The sequence below is a fragment of the Elephantulus edwardii genome, unplaced genomic scaffold (genome assembly GCF_000299155.1).
Source record: "Elephantulus edwardii isolate Elephantulus edwardi_28Jun2011 unplaced genomic scaffold, EleEdw1.0 scaffold00022, whole genome shotgun sequence".
Taxonomy (NCBI): Eukaryota; Metazoa; Chordata; class Mammalia; order Macroscelidea; family Macroscelididae; genus Elephantulus; species Elephantulus edwardii.
The window spans coordinates 6,556,298-6,576,733 of NW_006399772.1; the positions used below are offsets into that span (position 1 = coordinate 6,556,298).

The following is a 20,436-nucleotide window of genomic DNA, read 5'->3' on the forward strand; positions in this document are numbered from 1 at the left end:
AAGTGCTGAATCTTATTTTAATGCCGAAGTAACAAGGCAAATACAGCTATGATGTTTTCTTGTGATTGATAACGTAAATGGGCAACCACACTACTTTTCCCAAGGAATCGTCCAGACAAAATGGAATGACTCTCATCAAAAATTAAAGCATCTGAGATACACTCAAGGTAGCACTTCACATCTCTACATCTGCACCATTTCAAGCCTGTCAGGTATTAAGAAACTGCTAGTGCTTTCAACTTTTAAAATGAATTTTCTGGGTTTTTTGCTTAGTGTGCTTTTAAAATATAACCCCTCCAGGAGACACTTCCTTTAGAATATCAAATGTTCAAATATGGTTCACCTGTGGTTCTCTTTGCTGACCTGAGTTCATTCATTGTTATTGAACAGTATCTAAATAGAACAGTGCTTGGCTCATTTTGTTCTTAGTGTTGAGGGAAGTTATTTAAGGCTAAGTCATCACTATTCAAGCACGAGACTAGTTTTTCTTCATGTTCTGCTTTTATATTACTATTTTGCAAGCATCTTTCTCCAAGCAGTTAAATCTACCTCCAATGGCAGTGAATCTGTCCTTTAATTCATATAGTCTCTAAACAGAGTCTCTCTGCAACATGCCATGGGATTGGAATCAACTTCCAGAGAATCAATCTATAACATACATATATACATATACATATACATATACATATATAGCAGGATTGAACTATATTTAATCCTTTGGTTGTTATGTTGCACTACAGTTCAAAAGCGTAAAGTTACAACTTTAGTGTATCCTATACAGAGATCCTGGCTTCTAAGGAATATTCTGACCTTTAGCTACTCCTAAGGCAAATTTGTTTGTTCTTTTAGAAGCAAGAATGGGGGGGGGAATAAATAAAAAATAAAAAAAAAAAAAACAACCAAGGATGATGAGACTTTGTCTCGCATACTTTGGACATGTTATCAATGTGGTTAGTTTTTGGAGAAGGTGGTCAGCTAAAAGAGGAAGATCTCAATGAAATGGACTGACACAAAGACTAACAAAGACCTCAAACATTGCCCCATTGTGAGGATAACTCAGGACTGGGCAGTGTTTGGCTCTATCCTACATTTAATTGCTAAGAATCAGAATGGACTGACAGCATCTAAAACATCATAAAAAGGTAGGTTTAAAAATTACTATATTGAATACAACTTGGTCATGTTAAAAGGTCGAATGATTCTGATGCCACACTTACAAACTATTTCATTTTCATTTTTCAACATAGTAGTTTACCATAATAATTCTCCTTTTCACAGGCAGTTAAAACAATGGCCTCAAGTGTAGCAGGGGTGATGAAGATGGCACACAATAGGGCACAGATCTGTCATTCATAGGGTTGTCATGAATCATAGTTGACTGGATGGCACCTAACAACATAATGAGATGGGAAAACACTTGTCTTGAAGTCTGACTGCCTTCTTCTGACTCCAAGCTGTCACTTCATCATTATTCGCTGCCATGGAGATGATCCTTACTCTGGAAGAGCCCATGTATACAAAGGAGAATGCTTAAAAGGGTTTTCAAAGTTGTGAACTTTTTGTAAGCAAATCATCAGGCGTGTCTTCTGAGGTGCCTCAAGGTTGGAACCATCAACTTTTCCATTAACCATCACTTGCTTAACTGTTATATTTGTGCCTCTTTACAAGAGAGGTGACAGTAGGCAAGCTGCTTAACCTCTCTGCATCATAATTTCCTCAACTGTAAACTACAGAATGTAAAGGACACGAGAAGAATGTCTACTTGTGCTTTATTGACTATGCAAAGGCATCTGACTGTGGAATACAAGAAATTGTAGTTAACACTGAGAAGAATGGCCAGAGCACTTAACTGTGCTTATGAGAAACCTATACCTTGACCAGGAGGCTGTTGAGCAAACACAGCAGGGGAACAGTGCATGGTTTAAAATAAAGAAGGCAGTGCATCAGGATTGTATTCTTTCTCCACACCTACTTAATATGTATGCTGAGTAAATTATTTGAGAAGGTGGACTCTGTGAAGAGGAGTGTGACATCAGGATTGGAGGGAGACTCATCAACAACCTTCATTATGCAGATGGCACGACCTCGCTTGCTGAAAGTGAGGAGGACTTGAAGCACTTGTTGCAGAGGATCAAGGAATGCAGCCTTCAGTATGGATTGCATCTCAATGTCAAGAAAAAAAAGATTTTTACGAATGGACCAATAAGCAACATCAGGGTAGATGACTGAAATTATCAACAACTTCATCTTGCTTAGATCCACAATTAACACTCTGAGTACCAGCAGTGAGGAAATAAGTAGACACACGCCACTGGGAAAATCTGCTGTTAGGTACCTCTTTAAATTATTAAGGAGTAATGATGTCAGTTTGACGACTAGGGTGCATCTGACTGAGGGCATGTCTTTCCGATCACTTACAATACATCTGAGAGCTGGACAGTGATAAGGATGACAGAAGAGGCATTAACACCTTGGAGCTGAGATACTGGAGAAGAGCACTGAATATCCCATAGATGACCAAAGTAACAAACACAATTGTCTTGGAGATGGTGCAGCCAGAACACTCTTTGGAGGCAAAGATGATGATGCTTCACACCTTACATACTTTGAGCAGGTTGCTAGGTGGTGCTATTCCATGGAGAAGGACATGATGCTGGGAAGGTGGGAGGGTTGGCAAAGGAGAGGAAGACCCTCAACCAGGTGGACTGAGGAGGTTACCATGGCAATGGGCTCTTGTGTGTCACGAACTGTGAGGATGGTGCAGGATAGAAGAGAGTTCAAATCTTATTTTTATAAGGTCACTACAGGTTGTACTTGATTTGATGTCACTTAACAACAACACAACTACAGATAATATCACTATCCACTTCAAAAAGGATTTAATACACCAAAAGATGCAAGCTACTTATACTAGTGTCCAGCACATTGTGAAGTTCCAGGAATATGATTATTAATGTTCTAGCTGTTGTTTTTATACTTTTTGCTAGAAGTCTCTCTTTTATACTTTTTGCTAGAAGTTCAGGGTTAGATGTTTTGGAGATTTCATTTCTTAGTCTCTCTCCCTTTCCTTTCTCTTTCTCTCTTTTTTATCCTCATTTTTTCTTAACATTCAGGAAGTTGGAATACTTAAATATCTCTCCCAATTTGAGGTTTACCAGTCACTAAACACTATAATCAAACACAAAAGTAAAGACATTCTATAATTTCAGAAGAAGCCCTCTGAGTAAAATGCAGAGGACAAAATCCTTTTACCCACTCATTCTTTGTACCATAGAGAAAGCAAATTAATCCTTTCTCTCCTCTCTGTCTCTCATTTGCTTATTTTTAATGAGTCAGGTAGTAAACAGACAGCACAAACAACTGTGTGGCTAAGTGGTTCACCATAAAGCATGGCTTACTTACACAGTGTGCTACTTTGCTCACACTGGGAAAGGCACACACAGCACATCATCTTGGATTTCAAATGTTCCATAATACTTACTGTGGAGTTTTTAAAAGCATTAAAAATAGGTCACTGTGTTTTGAAATCACATACTTTACATCATCCACTGACTGTGCTAATATGATATTACAAGTTGGGTGCAATGTCAATTTGATTGTCAACTCTCAATTTAAAAAAGTGAATTGTTTGCAAAAATATTCACTAGATAATTTACCAGAAAGTGCAGTTTCATATTATAGGAACATGGTAACTAGAATCTGTAGAATGGCATCACTTTTTAGAATAAAATAATTACAGTGACTGACTGCTCTTGTTAGGTAATCCAGTCTGGTTTTTTGACTCATGGAAACTCAGTGTACAACTATGTACAACAGTACAAAACATTAACCAGTACTGCACAACCATTACAATCCTTTACACATCTTAGAAAAGTAACCACTCTGTCAATTCATGTCATTACTCTCCCTCTTTTTCATTTATCTTCAACTTCACCAAGCATGAGGTTCAAAGTGCAAGAGATGGAGTCTTGCCATTCTCACTTTTGAAGAACATTCTGGTTACGCTTCCAAAACAGGTCTGTTTATTCTCTGGCAGCAGTGTAGTAAGCATTCTTGGCATGGTATGGTTAATATTTCCACAGGCATGTGAGGGGACACCAAGTGCCATTTTGGTGGTGGTGGAAGGCAGAGACTCATCGTCAGAAGGCACCAGCCCTTGGAGAAGGACATCATGCTTGGAAGTGTGGAGGGATGGCAGAAAAGGGGAAGACCCTGGATGAGATGGATTGACACAGGAACTGCAATAATGGGGTTAGGTGTGTTAGAGACAGTGACACTGGCTCAGGACAGGGCAGAGTTCAGAGCTATTGTGCACAGGGTCACTATGAATTACAGGTGACTCGGTGGCACATAACAACAACATAGTCTGTGACCTTTGACAATTTTAACACCAGCTGTAAAGAGAAAACAAGCATACGGAAAATTAAATAGTATGATTTAACTAAGGGAATGAACAGGAAGTTCTGGTGGTCTAGTGGGTAAGGAGTTAGGCTGCTAATCCAAAGGCACACAGTTCAAATCCTCCAGGTGTTCCATGGGACAAAGATGGGCAATCTCCGCTGATGTGTTTTACAGCTTCTGAAAACTTTAGCTAGGGGATGAACTAGGAGTTGGTTCTGATTTAAAAGCACCTAATAACAACAACAATGGAATAAAAGAATGTATGTAAAATACTATTGCTGCTGCTGCTGCTGCTGCTTCTGAAGTTATTGTTAGATCCTGCTGGGCTGACTGTGACTAACAGCAACCGTATGACCAACAGATCTGAACTCCGCCCTATACTGCACCATCCTCACAATCTGTCATGCTCAAGCTCACTGTGGTGTAGTCACAAAATCATGTAAGCATCTTATCACAAAATCATATAAGCATAGCTAAAACTTCATTCAGAGTAAGCAACGTTAATTTCTGAGGTTTATCAGGAAAGAAAGAATCCCAGAATATTTGCCTTTAAATACTATGTGTTTGATATTTTTCATTTACTATTTAAAATTAATATTGAGGACCTGCAATCTCATCCAAGCATTGCTAGAAACTTAGTATTTATAGATACTTTCATGAGTACTTTTTTTCACCTTAGCATACATATGGGTATTGGACTAAGGTACAAGTTGAAACATGTTAGTTGGGAATAGTCCAAGTAACCTGCTTCAATGGTGCACAAGACATTTTCATTTTTCTTGTACGCCCACATGAACAGATTAGCAAAAGCAATTACCAACAAAAAATCAACAAGGCAATTACCAATGACAATAAAAGCAACAACCAACAATAAATAAAATGGCTTTCCCACAAAGGAGGCAGAGACTGTACGTAGCATTTACTACTGTCGTGCTTTCTGATAAAGACTTAAGCACTAAGCAAAATACTAAAAATAAAAATTGCATTATCAAACTTTTATTGAAAAATGTTGGTGAAATAATAAGAATGTTGACACAAAGCAAACTTCTCTGTAGTCAGTAATAATTTCTGATAGCAAAACTTTATCTTCCTGATCAACTGCTCAGAACTTACTGTCAAGTTTGTTATCACTCAGAACTAGATACAGTTCCATATCTCAGGAACACTGAAGCTGTAAGACATGGATATAATTTTTAACAGACTCAATTAAAAGTTACATCTATTTGGAAGTAGGTACTTCTTTACTGCTGATAGATTTACTTCGTGTTCTATCTTTCAAAAGAGCAATTTGTGTTTTAAATTAAGAAGTCATGCATGGCTAGAATTTAAATTGTACCTCTAAGTGCCAATGTTAAATAGAGAAAGGATGTCAAATGAGGATGTCATCAAAGGATGCCATCCAAGTATTCTACTCCCCTTAATAACTGTCTAAATAAAAGCAAAGAGTAAACATTATCTTACACAAAAGATGGGATGGTCAAGTAAGGAAAGAAAGAAAGAATGATTAAGGGAAACAAAACAGATAGATGGAAATAATGAGTATGCTCACACTCTGGGGGTGGGGAGGTAACCAATACCAATAAACAGCATGTATAGAAATCATGAAATTAGAAATAATTTTCTATGTGTACTTTTATATAAAATCACAACAAAATATTAAATGAGTAAGATAGTCAAAGAATATCATTAGACAAAAAGAAAGTTCCTACACTAGATGTCAACAAGTGGTGTTTTTAAAATGTCTTTATTAATTGCAGAGGAGACAAAAAGGAAATGAGAATTGATTGTCTTCATTAACTCAACATTAAATCAAATTAGTTGAGACTATAATAAGGTTACAAGCAAAATATCTAGATATATGTTACTTCTGCTTTTGATAATCCTGGCAAGCTTTATAAAAGAGTTGATATTTAAAGAAGACTTAAAGAATGCGTAGGATTTCTACTAGTAAAATTGAAAGGGCATTTAAAAGCTTTGTAGGCCAAGGGAAAAAATGGATAAAGAAAGTAAACCAAGGAATGTTTAGGAACATGTGAGACATCTTAGCAGTCACACTGAATATACAATAGAAACCAAATCCATTGCCACAGAATCACTTAAGTGCCTGGCTAGTAACGAAAAGGGTAGAGATTTGAACCCTCCACCCTTCAGTGACTCCATAGGAGAAAAATGTGACTGCTTCAACAAAGATTTACATCTCTGGAAACCTTAGGAAGTAATTCTCATCTGTTCTATAGGGTGCCTGTGGATATGCTCATAGGGAAGCAGTTACTGGAGGAGAGGGAGTCTTAGTCGTACAGTGGTTAAGAGTTTGGCTGCTAATTGAAAGGTCAGTGGTTCAAGCTTATTACTTGCCCCAAAAGACTTGATAATCTGCAGCCATAAAGATGTACAGCCTTGGGAACTCTAAGGAGCAGTTTTATTCCATATTACAAGGCCACTATGATTTTAAATTTGACTACATTGGCAATGGGATTTTATGTCTTCTTGTTCGGTTTTAATTAATGTAGGAGATTGGAAGAAGGCAGGATACACAGCACTACTGGAAAGCATCTTCATACTAATCAGAAGGGTTGGCCTTCAGAAGAGTTTTAGGCTACCCAAGTTAAAATGTCCAAGGTTGGGCCTTAGGACGACTGCAGAATGAACTAGAGGATAAAGGCTAAGTAACCGTGAGCAGAGCAGTTAGTCGCTTCAAAAACAAGTGCTACAATGGAAGAGTTCAGATGTGGGAGTCTTTAAAATGGAGAAAATCATGGGAGTAAGTACCAACTACAAGTGTGGGAGAATCTGATGTGTGCAGCCTGGGTATGCCAGGGCAAAGGCATTAAGAATACACACTCAGGGATATGGGAGTAGTTGGAACCTTGCCCCTGAATTCTATTTTGTCAATGGGATAAAAAAAGTGATAAATTTTATAGTACAAAGATTTCATGAGATTTTGTTGTCTGAGCAGAAAGTTAGATTAAGAAACCATTCAAGATGTTTTCCAGATTTATTTTCTTAAATTGTTCAAAGAATCGCTGTGTCTAAACTGCTTTGGCTTTCAGACCATTGGCTTACATATATAGTAAACAAAGATTAAATGGGACCTCACTAGATGCTGATCTCCAAAAGCCAGGGACTGACTCAAGTGTAGCAATATTTTTAGTACTAAGAAATACAATGGAGCTCATAATTGCGCTGCCACCTCAAAGTTACATAGTTCAAATGCAACAGTATCTCCACAGGAGAAAGATGGCAATCTCTTCCCGTGTGATATATTACCTCTAAAAATGCACTAGAGGGTCAGCTATGGGTTGGTACTTAACAACAACTGTATGATGGGGAACTCTGTGGGAAATCGTGCTCTAACCCAAACATTGTGCCTCCGTAGTGGTGTCCATCCACCAGGATCTTCATGAGAGAAAGATGGGTAATTTATAATCTCAGAAACCCAATGGAGTGTTAGCTATGTGTTAGTTCTGACCTCAAGGTAACACATGTTTTACGGTCCATTTCTGGCTTTGTGTTTTGTTCTACTTCAGGGTGCTGTTTTTTTTTTTTTTTTTAAATTTAAAGTATGCCTGAGTACTGAAAAAGCTAGCATGCTCACTTGTTAACCAAAAAGTTGGATGTCTGAGTATACAGAGGTACAGCAGGAGGAAAAAGAAATACTTGATGATCCATTTCCAAAAAAATCAGTCATCAAAAATGCTCTGGAACGCAGTTCCTTTCTGACACACATGGGGTAACTGACTCAGTGGTAACTGGGTGGTAACTAGGTTCCAACCACTGTTCTATGATTTATCTCAGACATATCAGTGAACAGAACAGGAGAGAAGGAAAATTTCCTTGCCTGCATGGATCTAGTATTTTCTTTTTAAAAAAAAAAAAGAGTAAGTGATATGCATAATAAATCAGTATAGTATATAGTATGTCAAAAGTAAAAAAAAAAAGTTATGGAATGGAAAGAACAGACTAAGAAAGATGAAGTGTAGTGCCAAGGGATGGGGGAGCTGTGATATAGTCTCGATTTCAAGATTTCACAAGTCACAGACTTTGAACCACAGGGCAGTTTGATCAAATGATGCCACAGAAAACATTCACACTACATTTTACTTTCCAGTTTTCTCTTCATGAAAGTAGCTGGAAGTGTAGTTAAGTTTCTGTAGAATACCTGACAACATCAGGGCCTTGTGAATCATCTGATTGCAATTACTCCTCAGCACAAATGGTCCGCAAGCTCAAAACCAAGTATGTGGTTCTTCTCCTAAAACTGTATGAGCCCTCAGAGTATTTTTCTTCTGTTGTCTTCTCAGTATTTCTTTTCTGACTACCTTTCTTTCTCATCTTTCTTTTATCTTCTTATATAGAATAAGGCAAGATTTCAATCTGTTGTGCAGAGATTAGCTAGGAGTCGGAGTTGATTCAATGGCACCTAACAACACAAAATATTCTTATAAGCTAAAATTTAGAACTTTCAAGGTGCAAATGTGTTTGTCTGTCTCATGGCCATGGAGTTGGAAGGACTCATAGCTGACTCTGCATTGGTTTTCCAAGATCATAAATCGCACAGGAGAAGACTTTCTGTCTTCCTCTCTTAGAACTGCTGGCAGGTTCCTATTTCCAGAGAGATGTGGCCTTCGGCTTAACAGCACCACAACTTCCTGTAAACAAAGCCATGAGAATACCCTCAAGGTACAAAGAGATAAGAAAGAAAGAAACTGCTAATGCTATTATTGTTTTGAACAGTTTGACATCTTTCTGACATCAAAATTAATTATTCTAAATTATGGTCAAGTCTGCCAAAATAATGATTGTAGGTAATTACTTCATACATACCCCACTGAGAGGATAAACAGATGCCTTCTGAACTTATCACAGAGACTCTGGGTACTTACATGAAATTCACGCAGCCTGTGCCCGCTGGTGGAGCAATCCAGACGAAGCTGAGGTTGGTTGTGGGCAGATGACTCACGTGAGAGGCTACCACGCTGCACATGAACTGGTTCCCGAACTGGTGGTCAGACATGATCCCTGGGGGCCAAGAGAGGAGACTTGTTATAAAGTCAAGAGATCAAGATCTTTTTCTCATCACAATATTTTCTGCATAGTTTCCTTTGCTAAGTTTAGGTTCATTTTGCTATTGGGTTTCACATACGTTAAGTGATTTTTCCACTCAGTTGCAAGAAGAAAATTCAGTATTTAAAGCATTATTAAGACATGATACACTAAATTTGTTATTCTCCCTGTTTGTTTCACTCTAATTTTGTTATGCCCACCACCAAAGACCAGCAGAATACGAATGCAGTCTTCTGAGCTTATCTGGGCCATTTGAAACAGGACAGCGAACATTACATGAACTAGCAGAGTACTCAGCAGAAGGACTGTGAGGAAGGGCTTGGTAACATACTTGGGTCGTGTTGGATTATCTGAGGGTATTAAGTGACCTGGATTTTCAATTGACAATGCCAAATCCTGGGAACTCATGCAGTTGGGAGTGTTCGGGAGAGCGTGACCTTGTTTCTGGATTAGATGCTGTCAGAAAGTGAGAACTATTCTATGTCAGATTATTTTTATTTCCCTAACATTTTACTTACTTCATTTTTGAGAACAAACAAAACACACACAAACTGTATTTACTTTGTGGTTGAGAACAAAGCAAAACTCAGCAAAGCATACACTCATTCAACAGTTTCTTCAAGTACAATTTCGTGACATGGATTATATTCTTCAAGTTGTACAATTCGTTAACATAAACTCATTGACTCCTAAAGTTCCTAAGTCATCTTTTGAATTATCCTTCTCAATTTTACCCCCTAGTAACTGGTTCTTAAAAGAACATAATGTTAGACAGGATGCCTGGGTATCTTCATTTTAACTAGGAGCAAGTAGGAGTGGGCACCGGGCAAGCAGAAACAGTCATTTATGTTAGCACAGACAGGGAATACTGATTGTTTTGTGGTTTACAGCATGCGTTTGTTTTTCTCTGCTGAGACATAAGTGCAGTATGTCTTTGTTTTTGTCTCAAACCATCACAGTCACAAACAAGTGGCTTTGTTTTATCATTATGCTTTGTGAAATTGTATATGTTCTTCCTGAGAGAACAAGCTAGCTGTAACTGTCATCCAGATGAATTCTCAGGAAAGGTTTGTGGTTGGTTGTTGTTTTTTGGTTTGTTTTTTGTTTGTGTTGTGTTTTTTTTTTTAAAATAAGATAACTCCTTTAGTTTTATCTCAAACCTAAAACATTAAGAAAAACATTGCCCATAGTAGACATTTAAATGAGAAATACTCACTTACTGGTTTTGTGGTCCTGGACAAAAGACTTAATTCTCTTAGAAATTCCATTTCCTTGTCCATGAAGAGAAGACAGTATTTCACCTACATCTTAAAGCTACTGTGAGAATTAAATGACCCAGTATACGTGACAATTGATTCAGCATGTAGAAGCGACAGATTCTCAACGTGCACCATGGATGTGTCCTATCTCCATATCTATCCAATCTACATGCGGAACAGATTATGAGGGAGGCTGGGCTCCATGAGGAGGAAAGTGGCATCAGAATTGGAGGTAGACTCATCAACAATCTGGCAGATGACACAACTCTACTTGCTGAAACTGAGGGGGGCCTGAAGCACTTGCTGCAGAGGGTCAGGAATGCAGCCTTCAATATGGATTGAAGCTCAACATCAAGAAAACAAAGATTGTCACCACTGGGCTGACTGGGGAAGAGGTTGAGATTGTTAACGGCTTTGGTTTGATTGGCTCCACAAATCAACTCTCTTGGTATCAGCAGGCAGGAAATTATGAGAGGAATTGAATTGGCAAAGTCGGCTGTCAGAGACCTCTCCAAAGTATTGAAGAGCAACAATGTCAGTCAGGAAACTAAGGTCTGCATGGTCCAGGTCATGGTCTTTGCAATTACTTGCTATGCATCAGAAAGCTGGACAATGACTAGAGATGATAGGTTAGTTGATGCCTTTGAACTGTGGTACTGGAGAAGAGTACTGAAGATACCAAGGACTGCTAGGAGAACAAACAAGTTTGTCCTGGAAAGGGTAAAACCAGGCTGCTCCTTGGAGGCAAGGATTCTGAAGCTTCATCTGACATACTTTGGACATGTTGCAAGGTAGGATCAGTCCTTGGAGAAAGATGTCATGCTTGGGAAGGTGGAGGGACAGTGCAGGAGAGAAAGACCCTCAATAAAACGGATTGATTCAGTGACTGGACTAAGGAAGGGAGGTGTGTCGGAGACTGTAAGACTGGCACAGGATAGAGTAGGGCTTAGGGCTGTTATACATAGGGTCGCTATGAGTTGAAAACGACTCAATGGCACATAACAACAATAACCTATCCAAAAATATCATTTTATTTATACTATTTATCTCTGAAAACCCTTATTGACCTCTTATTGTCTATAGTTGTACTGTCCAATGAAATAGGTATCATTCAATCATATTTAATTGTGACTATTTATAACAATAACATTAAAATTAGAGACAAGTTAAAATTTCAGTTCTTCAGTTGACTGTGTCATATTTCAAGTATCCAACAACTTAGCCACATGTGACTACTGGCTGCCATGCTGGACAACACAGACAGGAACCTTCTCTTCACTGCAGAGAGTTCTACGAGGGGGCTCTGACTCGCTGGATAAAATGAAAGCCCTTCGCATCTGTCTCCCATCTCTCTGTTCACTCTCAACCTCAGCACTTTCTGCTCCCTTTCCTTGCTTATCTCCAAGGAATTTACTTGCCAAAAACACCAAATGAAACCTCCTCTTCCACTTCTGCACAACCTATAATCTCACATGGTCTTCAAGACATCCATTCCTGCTTGAAACCACTGAGGTGAGTTATCTACTATAATGAGTATAATGATACAACAATAAATATAATATAATCTCAGTTTCCAAAAAGCTCACTCCTCAATCACTGACCTTGTCCCCATATTTGAAGAGATATACTTTTATATGTCATATTGGTTGATGGCTCTCCTCTATCGTAAAACTTGGCCACCTTCTCTATGAACCCATGAAGAAATGTTTCGTGTGCTGTCAAGTTAGAATTCACTCACCGTTGGCCCTCAGCAGGTTTTCAGAGGCTGTAAATCACCTCTGGGCAGAAGAGAGGCAATTGCTTTTCTTTCCCCTGAGGAGTAGTCTAGTGAAATTGAACCTACTACTTTTACAATGGCAGTGCAACTTCTCACCCACTAGACCACCAGAGCTTCCATCATGAGGGAACAGGTATTTTTTTTTTCTATCATAACTACTTAGTGATAAGAAGCTGTGCTGCAGTCCCAAAAACCTGCAGTTCGAATCCACCAGCTGCTCCATGACAGAAACATGGGCAATCTCCTCCCGTGTGATTTACTGCCTCTGCAAACCTGCTGGAGGGTCAGCTATGGATTGGTCTGACTTGGCACACGACAACAAGAAGCACTTAGTACAATGACTGACATACTTTAATTTATTCCAAAAATAAATTTTAATAAATGTGATAGTAAATTATAAAAACAGATAACACATAAATTACTTTTATTAGTACTACAGAATTTTCAGAGCATAAACGGTAACAGAAAACACCAACCCTATGTTTTGACATATCCTAATAAGGCTCTTTTTCTTATTCAAGTTTTGCTTTTTTAGACTATAACTTGAGACAAAAGTCATCAAGACAGAAAAACCACAAAATTGGGGAGGAAACAAGAATCCCTGGAAAAAAAAGATAAGGTACTGAGGGAGACTCGACAGCTGTGACTCAGGAACTGCCACTCCCTGGGGTCAAGAATAAAGGAGAGAGCAAGCACAGAAAATGACACGTGGGCAGGAGTCGCCATGGCCAAAATGCAAAACAAGAGCCCAGCCACACTGTGTGGGAAGAGAAATGAAGCCAACAAAAAGAGTTTCAGAGCCCTGCTCACAGGATTCATGTTAACTATCTCCCATTCCTCAATAACTTCTTAGAAAGTGAGTCTGAGTCAGTGTCTCAGACACATATTACGTGCTATTGCTTTACCTCAGACCCTAGGGATGCCCAAGTTCTTCTCACAAGTCAACAAGATACCTAGGAAACCCCCAAGGTGGCCACAAAAGATAATTATCTAATTTTTTTTTAATTCTAGATGGGCAGTAAAACACTTGCATTAAAACTGGGGGAAACACTTTACCAAAGAAGATGGAAAAAAAAACCCAAACACATCAAGAAATGCTCGTGAACAATGGCTATTGTTTCTGGTATGTACTGTCGAGTCAGAAATGACTCAGAGCTGTGTTTTAAGAGGCTGTAAAGTGCATGTGAGGAGATATCCCATCTTCTCCCTTGGAGCAGCTGGTGAATTTGAACCACGTGTCTTTGGGTTAGCAGTGCTAGCTGGACTTTTAAATAGTGTAATCACTATGGAAAGTAGTTTAGCACTTCCTTCAAAGTTGGAAACAGAAATACCACTTAGTCTAGCAATTTCACTACTAAGTATGTATCCTAAAGCTGTAAAAGCTTTAACACAAACATATAAGTATATCCATGTCCACTGATGCACTATTTTCAATAGCAAAGAAATTAAAACAATGTAAGTGTTCCTCAAAGGACAAATGGATTTAAAAAAGTACATATACACACACAACAGAATACTATGCAACACTAATGAATAATGATGACTTCATTAACTATTGTATAACATGGACAATTCATTAAATAATCTATAACATGGATAACTGTAGAAGTCATTAGTGAATTGAAGTAAGTCAGTTACAAAAGGATAAATGTCATGTGAACCTACTCTTATAAAAAGCTAAAGAAAGACATACACAGAAAGAATCATTCTTACATGGTTACCAGAAACAGGAGAACAGGGAGAGGGGAGTGAAAATTAACAAACAGGTAAGCACTACATGTTCAGGTGGGTGAAGGAAAAGGCAATATACAACAAAGGGATAATTAGCACTAAAGAAATGGAAAACACGGAGAGGTATACAAGAAATACAGGCAACACTGTCACATCTCTAATCCTGCAATACCAACAACAGTAAGTAGTAATAATCTACAAGCAGATACATATAGTCAGACAGAGTAGATTAACAGATAAGGACAAGTCAAAAGTGCTACATTATTGCCACATATAGCTCTAGATACGATATTTATAAATTCTTATTATTATGTATTATCAATATGTCTTTGTAGATGACAGAGCCAAAAAGACGGCAAAGCTATATAAAGCTTCTTAGTCATAACCAAACACCCTGGGGGAATAAGCAGCTGTCCCTGGGGCATTAGGACCATCATATTGGTGAACTAGCAGAAATAGCACTCAAAGACAATGTTCTATATCCCACTTTGGTGAGTAGTGGCTGGGATCTTAAAAACTTTTGAGCAATCATCTAACTATTGGCTGATAAAGAACAGGGAAGATATTAAAAATATATTGAAATAATCAGTCCAAAAATCTAATGAACCACACGAACCTCAACTTTCCAACCCTGAAACCAGAAGAACTAGATGGTGCATGCTGCCACTGTTGTCCATCCCAAAGGGATTACATGGGAAGATCCAAGATAGGGGAAGGAATGAGGAAAAAAACGCAAACTGAAGAAAAAGGTCTGGTGCACTCGTCTGTCTGAGATTGGTAGAATCCTTAGTCACCCTCTGAATCTACAGTAAAATTCACCTCTGTGGCTAAGCTTTCAGCCAAACAAGAGACAGTCCTATACTAAATGGGTGATGAGTTCTGGTGGTCTAGTGTAAGGTCAACAAAAAGGCACGCAGTTGGAATCCACCAATCAAGGAAGAAAGATGGGCAATCTCCTCCCATTTGATTTACAGCCTCTGAACATGCACTCGAGGGTCAGCTGAGTTGGTTCTGACTCAAGAGCACATAACAACAACAATACGGAATGGGGAGAGTGAAAAGATGAATGAAAATGAAAATTACCACGAAGAAATGGAGAGTGCAATCACATTGTGCATATTTTAATGAAAGCTATAAAACAAACGTTGTATGAATGGTTAAATGGAAAACGAATTTGTTTTGTAAACCTTCACTAAAACAAAATTAAAATGTATCATAGTAAAACATTCAGGATGCAGGACTTAGAGTAATAAGCTATCCATATCACTCTGGTACCAATATAATGACTCTGGTGGTAATGAAAATATTCTATCCTCTTACTCATCATTCCCAAAACTACCCCAAATATGCATTCCAAAAGCCCTCTCTATGTCCTTTCAAGCTCTAGGCATAGGTCTTTTGTTTTTAAAACCTAAAGCATTGGCAAATAATACTTCCACCATACTTTGACATTTTTTTGAAAAAAAAAATCTTAAAGTTTATCAAAACTATAATGCCAGAAATCAATTTATCTTAGTATGAACCACCAGAAAAGCAATTTACAAAAATCTATTTGTACCAAACACGACGTCAGCACCTATGGAAATATATAAAAGAAGTGTCAGACACAGTCCCTATCCTGAAATAATCTGGGAAGAGAAAACTTGAATAAATTAACATTCTAAATTTTTTTAAAAACCTAGAAAATACAGATAAGCATTAAGCTAGGTAGTAGTGATGAGAAATACATAAGAGAGGAAATTATCAACATGATAATTTATAATGTTAGCTAATGTTTGCTTCCTAAGCGTATACTACATGTGAGCCACTATTGTAAATCCTTCCTGACTGTTAACGTAAGGCTTTTAACAATTGGTGAGGTAGAAGCTGTTGTTATCTCCATTTGATCCCTCAAACTAAGACTCACGGAGATAGAGGAGCTTTGATACAGCACACAGAAAATGGGCAAAGGAGTCGGAATTCAAATAAAAATTCTTGCAACAAATCCAGAAAATATCTTTTTGAAGAGGAAGACACGTGGGTCTTGGGGAGAGAGTTAAGATGCCTCCTTATTTGTTTTCATGGATAGGAAGCAATCCCCTCAACTCTGACACATTCCTCCTGCATGACCTTTTTCATATCTTCTCTTAAGCTTTAGTGTCATCATCTATAAAATGCTAGTTCACATCACTTAAATGTCCTTTAGTTCCACAGTTGAGTACAATCTAAATAAAGACAAGAATTATGGGAGGACATTTCACAAAGGCAGATGTAATGAGCAGAGATGCACACATAAAATGAGCACCGGGAAGATGAGAGCAGTCAGAATTCACTTGCAGTGTTGAATGAAACACGATTTATTGCATCCGCCACAGTGATCTTCATGGCCTTCATGGCATGGAAGACATATACGACCTAATTAACACATGTGATCTGGAAACCTATTCTTGGTTCAAGTGGAATTTGATAATGAATTAAAATTTACGATACTGTTTTCTCTCTACTGCATGCTGGATAATAGGACACATACTGAGTTTATAATATGATGTGGAAAAGGGAAAACTGAATCTATAGAAAAAAATAATTTTATAACTGTTTTATAAGGATCGAGATATATGTAAAAGGTGTATATGCATAGTTAGTTATACCGATGATTTTCTTTGTATTTTGTGATTATGTATGAATTGTCACAGTGGCTACAGTGGAAGGAAGCTACATGAAAAGCTGATAGTTCATACCCATTAACCAATCAATCAGTGAAAGAAGCATGTGGCTATCTTACTCCAGAAAGATTCTGCCTCAGAAACCCTGTACTGACCCCATAGTTTTATACTGTACTATGGAAATGCTATGAGTCAGAATCAGTTCAGCAGCAATGAGTTTGGGCCATACAAAAACTGGTCGTGTAAAATTTCTTTCCCAGAGACATAGGCTATAATGTTCCAAGAGAATTTTCTCTTATTATCTCATGTAACTGAAATTTTTTTATTACATTTTAATGCAAATTTACAGAGTTTGGATTTCCATTCATACATTAGTGCACACTTTCCTCCCTACCCACACCTCTCCCTAGCTCGCTTTTATCTTTGAAGAAAAAATAAAATTCTTTCATTATTTTATAATCCTCCACCCCCACCAGTTCACTTTACTATGCAACTCTTATTCTGGACTTCTGTCATGAAAATAATACCTAATCATATATTCCTTTAAAACAGTTTTCTCCCTCATCTGCTTCAATGCAGTATACATTCTTTTTTTTTTAATTTTATTTTTATTATTTTTTGTGTGTGTGTACTGTCAAATCAGATATGCCTGGTACAGGAGTAGATTGCTATTCCCTCTCCAGCACAGCATAAGGTGGATTTGAACAGCGTACCTCTGGGATTGCAGTGCAGCTTCTTGCCACTAGGCCACCAGAGCTCCCTACAGTATACATTCTTTACCCCTCTTTTCTTAAGTCCCCCCAACCTCGATGTCAGTCCCATTTTACAACAGTGACACTGAGCAGTATTTGTCCTTTTGACTGAGATATTTCACTGAGCATAATGTCCTCCAGAGTCACCTATTTTGTGTAAGATTTCATGAGTTCCTTGTTTTTCAATGCAGCATAGTATTCCCTTGTGTGAATATACCACAGTTTCTCTATCCATTTGTTTGTTGATAGGCACTTAGGTTGTTTCCAACTCTGTTATTGTGAACAAAGCAGCAATAAACATGGGTGTGCATATCTCTGCTTGGATAGCAGTTATGGTTTCTTTAGGGTAAATTCCCATTAGTGGAATTGCTGGGTCAAATGTTATCTCTATTTGCAACTTTCTGAAAAAGCACAATACTGCCTTCAACAGTGGCTGCACCACTTTACACTCTCCCATCAACAGTGAATAACGGTTCCAGTTTCTCCACAACCTCACCAGAATTTGCTGCTTGCTGCTCTATTAAATTTTGCTATTGTTACTGGGATGAGATGATATCTCATAGTTGTTTTGATTTGCATCTCTCTTAGAGCTAGGGATTTTGAACACTTCTTCATGTGTTTGTTTGCCATCTGAATGTCTTCTTTGGTGATGTTCTGTTCATATCCTGTGCTCTTTTTTCAATTGGGTTGTTTACCTTTATCTTGTTGTATTCAAGTGGTCTATAAATTGTAAATATAAGTCCCTTATCAAACATGTCATTACCAAATATTTTTTCCCAGTCTGTGGCTTCCCGTTTTACCCTGTTGGAGAAGTTTTTGGATGTGCATAGGAATTTGATTCTTAATTTATTTTATCCTGTCCTTGTTGTAGGTTTTTTAGGATGCTTGGACGACTGTTCATGTAGTTTAGGGCTTCTAGAGTTCTTCTAAGCTTTTCTCTAATGACGTTTATAGTCTTTGATTTTAGTCCTAAATCCTTGATCCATTCTGAGTTGTTTTTTGTGTATGGTGTGAGGTGTGGATATTGTTGGAGTTTTCGACAAATAGTTTTCCAATTTTGCCAAAGCCATTTGTTAAAAAGGCTGTCATTTCCCCACTTAACTGATTCCATCTCCTTGTCAAAAATCAGTTGTCCATAGGTAGATGGGCTGCTTTCTGGGTTCTCAATTCTATTCCATTGATCTATGTGTCTGTCATTGTATCAGCAACACACTGGGTTGACCACCACAGCAGTGTAGAAGGATTTGAAATCAGAGAGAGGCCTCCTACCTTATTTCTCTTTTAAAGGAGCATTTTAATTTATTACAAATAAATATTTCTAGAAATATGTACTATAAGGCTCTCCTGATACAAAGTAAAGAAAGTAAAGTACCTCTTTTTTTTTCAGAGTACCTCTTTTAAACTTTCAAGTTCCACAGAATTGGCAACATTTTTTACTCTAGCTAAACATTAAAACATTTTTGTTTTTGTAAACAAGGATGAATACTGTGTACATACGTTGGAAAAACAATATTCACAAGGTGTCTATAATTTCTACATCAAGAAACAATCTATTTAACATTTAAAAACAATTATTTCTATAAAGACTCATCACTCACTCATTCATTTCTGTGAAGCCAGAACTGATTCATAGCTCACCTTCAAGTGGGTGTCCAAGGCTGTAAACAGCATTGCAAAGATTTCCCATCTCTCCCCATGAAGCCACTTGTGGGTTCACACCACCAGAGAGGCATGGCCTTAGCATAGCAGTGTCACTTCCTATAGACTATACCACATGGGTATTTTTCATGTCCTAAGTATTCAAATAATTGCTAACAAAGACGTAATATTTGGTTTTTGGTCAAAGTTGGGGTTAAAGGATAGGAAGCTATAGTAGAATTTCTTTTGGCCACACTGTTGCTTCTGCAACATGAAGCTCATGGCGTCTAATTGTTCTAAAGTTCTTTCCATGACGCCTTTTAAGAGAATGACACACATGTCTGTGCCTTCCGGGATGTAATTTTCCTTGACAAGTCTTCAGTTATTTTAGGTTCGTGATTAAACCTTGTATGAACTCCATTTTCCCTCAGGAATACTCTCATATGCTTTTAAGGTACATACCTTGGATTTTTAGACTCTATCTAGAATCTCGACAATCCCTATCTCTAAAATCACTATATATGTAAAATTAGATGTAGATATTCTCCTAAAAATGTAAGCTATTAATTTCTAAGAACAGATAGAAGACTTTATTATGAAAAATAACCAATGTAGTTGGAAAATGACACATTAATGTTGCGTTTCTTCTAAATTTTATATAAAGATATGGATTATCCAAATCTATTTTGTTTTCAATTTTTCGTAAGTGGATAGTACTATTTGGTAATTATACTTTTCAGTTAGGTCATCTGTAAATAGAATGTAATCAAACAAAGGATAAGTATCTTAACAACACAGATTTTTCTAAAATGTGGAATATGAAATGTCCATATTATAACAATGAACCCCTACAATAAATATTACTTTCACTTATTCTTTCAAGTATTTTCAGAAGTTTGGTAGAAAGTTTTTCCAGGAATCTAGTAAATGCATAACTCTGTTTACATACAAAGCATAAGATAAAAATGACTGAAATATTTAATATGATTTCTATTTCTTTATATAATTTTGCTCTAAGGATATCTAAAAGCTTTCATCACTTAATAAGAAACAGATTGTTCTGAAAATCTAGTCTGGAAACAGCTTCATATTGTTAGGGGGGAAAGAAAACAAATTATAAAGTCCATTTTTGTCATTCTTTAATCTTTTCATTTAATAAAATATGGATAACT

General features: G+C 37.5%; 1 protein-coding gene across 2 annotated transcripts in view; it reads right to left on the reverse strand.

The window, feature by feature from the left end:
* The window catches only part of RELN (reelin), a 633,193-nt gene that overhangs the window by 449,916 nt on the left and 162,841 nt on the right, over positions 1 to 20,436 (reverse strand). For both annotated transcript variants that reach the window (XM_006882611.1, XM_006882610.1), the window contains exon 3: positions 9,285 to 9,420. In XM_006882611.1, the coding sequence (XP_006882673.1) occupies positions 9,285 to 9,420 (136 nt within the window). The remainder of the gene's footprint in view (positions 1 to 9,284; positions 9,421 to 20,436) is intronic.